The sequence below is a fragment of the Eurytemora carolleeae genome, unplaced genomic scaffold (genome assembly GCF_000591075.1).
Source record: "Eurytemora carolleeae unplaced genomic scaffold, Eaff_2.0 scaffold104, whole genome shotgun sequence".
NCBI classification, from domain to species: Eukaryota; Metazoa; Arthropoda; class Copepoda; order Calanoida; family Temoridae; genus Eurytemora; species Eurytemora carolleeae.
The window spans coordinates 1-4971 of record NW_019396033.1 but is presented as its reverse complement, the minus strand read 5'-3'; the positions used below and the strand labels follow the sequence as shown (position 1 = coordinate 4971).

General features: G+C 31.0%; 1 protein-coding gene across 1 annotated transcript; it reads left to right on the top strand.

Annotated features, from left to right (window-relative positions):
* Positions 1-687: 687 nt before the first annotated feature.
* On the top strand, positions 688-4886 carry LOC111697352 (uncharacterized). The gene is made up of 7 exons (XM_023467337.1): positions 688-839; positions 1416-1499; positions 1802-1867; positions 2688-2739; positions 3195-3339; positions 3873-3970; positions 4815-4886. Exons 1-7 carry the CDS (start codon positions 688-690, stop codon positions 4884-4886), a joined length of 669 nt encoding a protein of 222 aa, XP_023323105.1.
* Positions 4887-4971: the final 85 nt, after the last annotated feature.

Below are 4971 nucleotides of genomic sequence, written 5' to 3'. Positions count from 1 at the left end.
ATTCAAAATAAAAATTTGGGCTGTCAAATGGATGACATAAGGGAAACGAACTCAGATTATGAGATGGGAAAAAGATAATTTGCAAATATTCACTTTTAAAAAAAAAATGTTTTAAGACAATTATTATTCCTTGAGATTGTCTCTGTGTTATGAAATCAAGAAAATCTAAAGCCTTAAAACTGACTATATATGTAAACTGCCCCCCCCCCAAAAAAAAAATGTGATATACATCATGTTTTAGGTCTGATACTTTGATTACCGTTGAACTTTTTCGATTTTCAAGAATTTTTAAAAGTTTTTGAATTGAATTTGATTTTTAACTGGGAGCATGATACAAAGTTGCAGCTGCACTGGGAGAATTAGGCAAGATTTTTTGGGAACAAATTTTTTTTTGACTTAAAAGACTCAAAAAGAGTCAAAATTAATGACTAAAGACTAAAAAACTAGATTTTTAACTTTTCACACATTATAGTTTATTAAAACAGATATTTTTCCTGTTTTGCACTAGGAGAAGCTATTCTGAAAATAGGAACAAAAAATTCAAAATTCAGGAGGGCTACGCCCCTCCCTGAATCTGTCAGGGGGGGGGCGAATGCCTACCATGTATACGAGCGCTTATGAGGCTAGTCTTGAGGAGAGAATACTGTGTTTTGTAGAGAGTGCTCCAAAATATAGAGTTTGAACAATATGAATAAGATGGATGACAAAGAAAAAGTCATGATCGATGAAAAAGAAAGAGTTTTGATTGAAGAAGATAAGAAAGCCATGTTGAGTGATGAAGAGAAAGCTATGATAGAAGAAGAAGATCAAGCCTATCTAGATTGGTTGATTGAAACCATGTTAAGGGATGAATTAAGAGAAAGCTATGGTTGAAGGAGAAGAGGATAAAGTTTTTCCAATGAAACCCATTGTGATAGTAGGGTTAATTCATGCAGTGAATTGGATATGGAACAGTTAGTGAAACAGGAAGTGACAATTTCCGGTTCAGAATAAAAAGAAAATTTAGTAACCGGAAGTACAAGTTAGGAAAGAATAACCCGGATATGTTACGAATAAGGAAGAGAAGATAGGTAAAATGAGAAGAAAGCCTAGAAAATCCTTACTATGAATATCAAAGGTTTACAACATCAGCTTGCAATGATTATCAGGATTAGAATTTGAGTCTGTTCCTCAAACTCTGATTTACTAATCCCTATATCTTTGCAACCTAATGTCTCAGACCTTAGATATTTCAAACTATAAATTTTGTTATATCAAATAATCTAAGTTTGAAATATCAAAGGTTTACATCATCAGGTTACAAAGATATAGAGATTAGAAAATTTGAGTTTGTGGCAATGACTCAATTTCTTCCTGAATGTTTTGGCGTTCTCCTGTTCTCACTTATTTTCTTTATTTTCTAAATAAATTTGCAGATCTAAAGAAAAAAACATGACGTCCCTGGGCAACGCCATGATGGGTACTCTGCTCGGGCACTCAGATGCGGAGAAAATGTTTAGGTAAACACTATACACTGTTAGCAGAAACCCTAACATTTTTTTGTTAATTTCGAATTCACCGACAGCATTTCAAAAGATGCCCCCCTTAGTAGAAACTAACACAGAATGTTAGAATGAAATCTGTAAGATGTGTGATAACCCTAAAATATACCAGCTTTAAGGTTACAGCTTATAAAGCTGCAATATTTTTTATCACCTTTAAACTAAATATGAACTAAAACTAAATATCAATATTAAAAAGAACATGTTCAGTATCCATATCTGCTATTAACTTTTTTTACATTGTGTTCTTATTTGTTTAGACCATGGTGGGATTCTCTGGAAGATTTTGTAATCTATGGTTTAATCATGCTCGGACTTATTGTCAGGAAAACATTATTTATTTACGACAACTAACCTTCTTCCACGTTTTTTTCAAAGCTTTTTATCATGTTATTTACAGAAAAGTTGTATTTATTTTTAAGACTGTGCATGGGGGTCGACTTTAAATTGCTCCTACGCCTTGGCTTTTGATTTTCCTCAATAACTAACTCACTTACACTTTTATCTATTCTGGGACACTTTTGGAATTGACATAATGCATAAATAAAAATACAAATGATAAACCTTTAAAATCATGAAAACTTTTCTGTCTTTCTGTATATGTGTTTGTAACCTTAAACTTTCTCTATCTTGATACATTTCTTTATTCTATCTATTTCATATTTTACAATATAAATTCAACCTTTAAATCTCAGATGTATAGACTTTGTAAACCAACTTCAACCAAAGCATCTGCGCGTTTTCCTTTACCCAACCACATACAAGAATTTAAAAGTACAACACTTTTGTAACCAATGAAACCATGTACACCAAGGCTAATTGTTATGAAGTATGTTCTTAAATATGTACTTGTGCGCAAACTGTACTCTCTTGTGATTCATTTAGTATAAACGCGCTTTAATTTTGATTTATGCATTTTGTCAATTCCAAATGGGTCACAATTTCAAAATATTTGTAATTGGAACTGCACCCACAGTGAGTTATTTTTTTCCACGAAAAAAGTGTAAAAAGCAAAAAAGCTTAATAAATGCATAGTCCGACAACAAATAAAGATAAAAAATGTAAAAAGCAAAAAAGCTTAATAAATACATAGACCGACAACAAGTAAATATAAAAAATGTAAAAAAAATGCTTAAAAACCTATAGTCCGACGACAATCTTCAATGGGACTCCACTCTTCTGCACACAGTGTACAAAGGTTAATTTAAATAAACTATTACATACAGGTTTTTAGTTTTTACCCCCCCCCCTCCTCCCCTCCCCCCTCTAAAATGCAGTTTATAGTTTTTTCGAAGCGGAATTCTTGATTTTAAAATTTTGAATTGGCTTGCTAACTAATTTACAAGCAATAATATTTATCACAAGTTTATAGTTTATCTTCATTCTTTGCATCTATATATATATAAAGTAGTAATCTTTCTTTGTCTGTTTGTATATCCGATCATAACTCATTAACCCCTCGACCGATTATCCTCAAATTTTGATTGGGGAGAACCCTGTAGTTTGGTTTTAAAATTCGAAGTTGAATTTTACAGAGGAATCCAGACAAAGCTTGGATTCCAAGCTAGCATTAAATTATAAATATGTACACTGTACAGTATGAAAAAGTCAGACCGGTACGATCTATAGTATATATAGTGATAACTTGTGCAGCCTGGACAGTGCGGGGATAATCCTAGCTCGGTCGATGACCCTGGTTACTATCCTTACTGGGTCAAATCTTACTGCACAATGACGTCATTGACAATATTTACATTATACTTCCCATACATTCTCCTTCTCTCAGCTCTAGCTTTAGGTAAAAAGATCCACATGGCTGTCTATATATTTAAATTATTTAAATAGTGGCATGTCTGATTCATAGTGGTACGTGTTCTAAGTAACAATTAGGAAGATATTTTTGTTTTTATAACTTTATCAGTGTTTAATTCTGCTAATTTCCTTATCTGTTTCTGCAGCTTATATCCAATAATGACTTTGAAGAGAAACCGCACTTTAAATTTATCAATTTTCAGCTTGTATTGGACATATCACTCTTTAGATGAAGGGTCAATTCAAATTAAACTTTTATTTATAGACTGAAATACACTTATTTAAAATTTGAATTCATTGTGTAATTCAATCCTTTAAACTTCCTGATACTATTTTTTGTAAATAATCATGTATTCGTTGCTTATGGCCATTTTTGAAAGGAAGATCATATCAAACACAGGTTCGAAAAAGTCAATATATTAAAATATTTTTAAAAAATCTTTATCCCTATTTTGTCATATTTAGGAAAGCTTATTTGTTCTCTATATATTTTATTGATTTTTTGTTATGATACTTTAGCTGCTATTGAACGGTTGTTCTCCCGAATGTTTAAAACAAATATTCAAATAGAAGGATTCTATTCTCTACTCAAGGCTGAAGTATCATCAAATATCGAGGTATACTCCAACATTTTGTGTTATATATCGAAAACATTTTGAAATAACAACGATTTTGTTCGAAGTTAAGAACAGAATTTTAGAGATATCTAACAAAATCGAATCCCTAACATTTAGTCCGTAATATTAATATGCTTTTAGTTAATTCGATATTGCGAGGAAAATAGTCTTAGTATTAATCGCATATATTTTGATTTTATGTAAAATTGTTGATTTAAAAAATCCCAATGATAAGTAAAAAGAATGCATTTATGCCACGGAAACTTTTTCAATTTTATTTCATTTCTTAAAAAAGGATTTCTTTTTTGAGTGATCCAAACGATCCAAGGATAAAAAAGTAAACAGTTTATTAAAACATGTTTAAAGGTACTGTACACTATAGTTTTAGTAGAAGTAAATATTTCCATTTAATGTTTAGCGCCGATGTAAGGATTCATAACTCTGATTGGATAATGAGATAAATAGAAAGATAGATGTATATATACTATTTCTATTGGTTCAGAATAATCAACAAACATATGACTGAACCCTGATTGGATCAGGCGCTAATGGACTCGGGATACAGGAGTGATGTGAGCCTCTATGCAAAGATAACAATATCCGATTTACTTAATCTGATCAAGTATGAATCAGATATCGATAGTTCTGTTCTTTTTTACTGCTTATTCAAAAAAATTAAAGTAAACCCTTTTCGAGTCAGGAAAACGAGGTTTTCTATAGGAACCGTTGTTAATCGGCATGGCTATCTTTGCATGAAGGATAATTTGACATTACGCTTACAGTCCCTTAATCTGCAGATCAAATAAAATCATGTTTTTCAATGTTGAAATGTTAAAATGTTCAGAGTAATGATATAACTGTAGAGCTAGAGAACAATGTTCGGACTGTGGAAATCAGAGAATCTTTTAAGGTATAATGTTTTTAAATATATAATAATGTTTTTAAATATATAATAATGTTTTTAAATATATAATAATGTTTTTAAATATATAATAATGTTT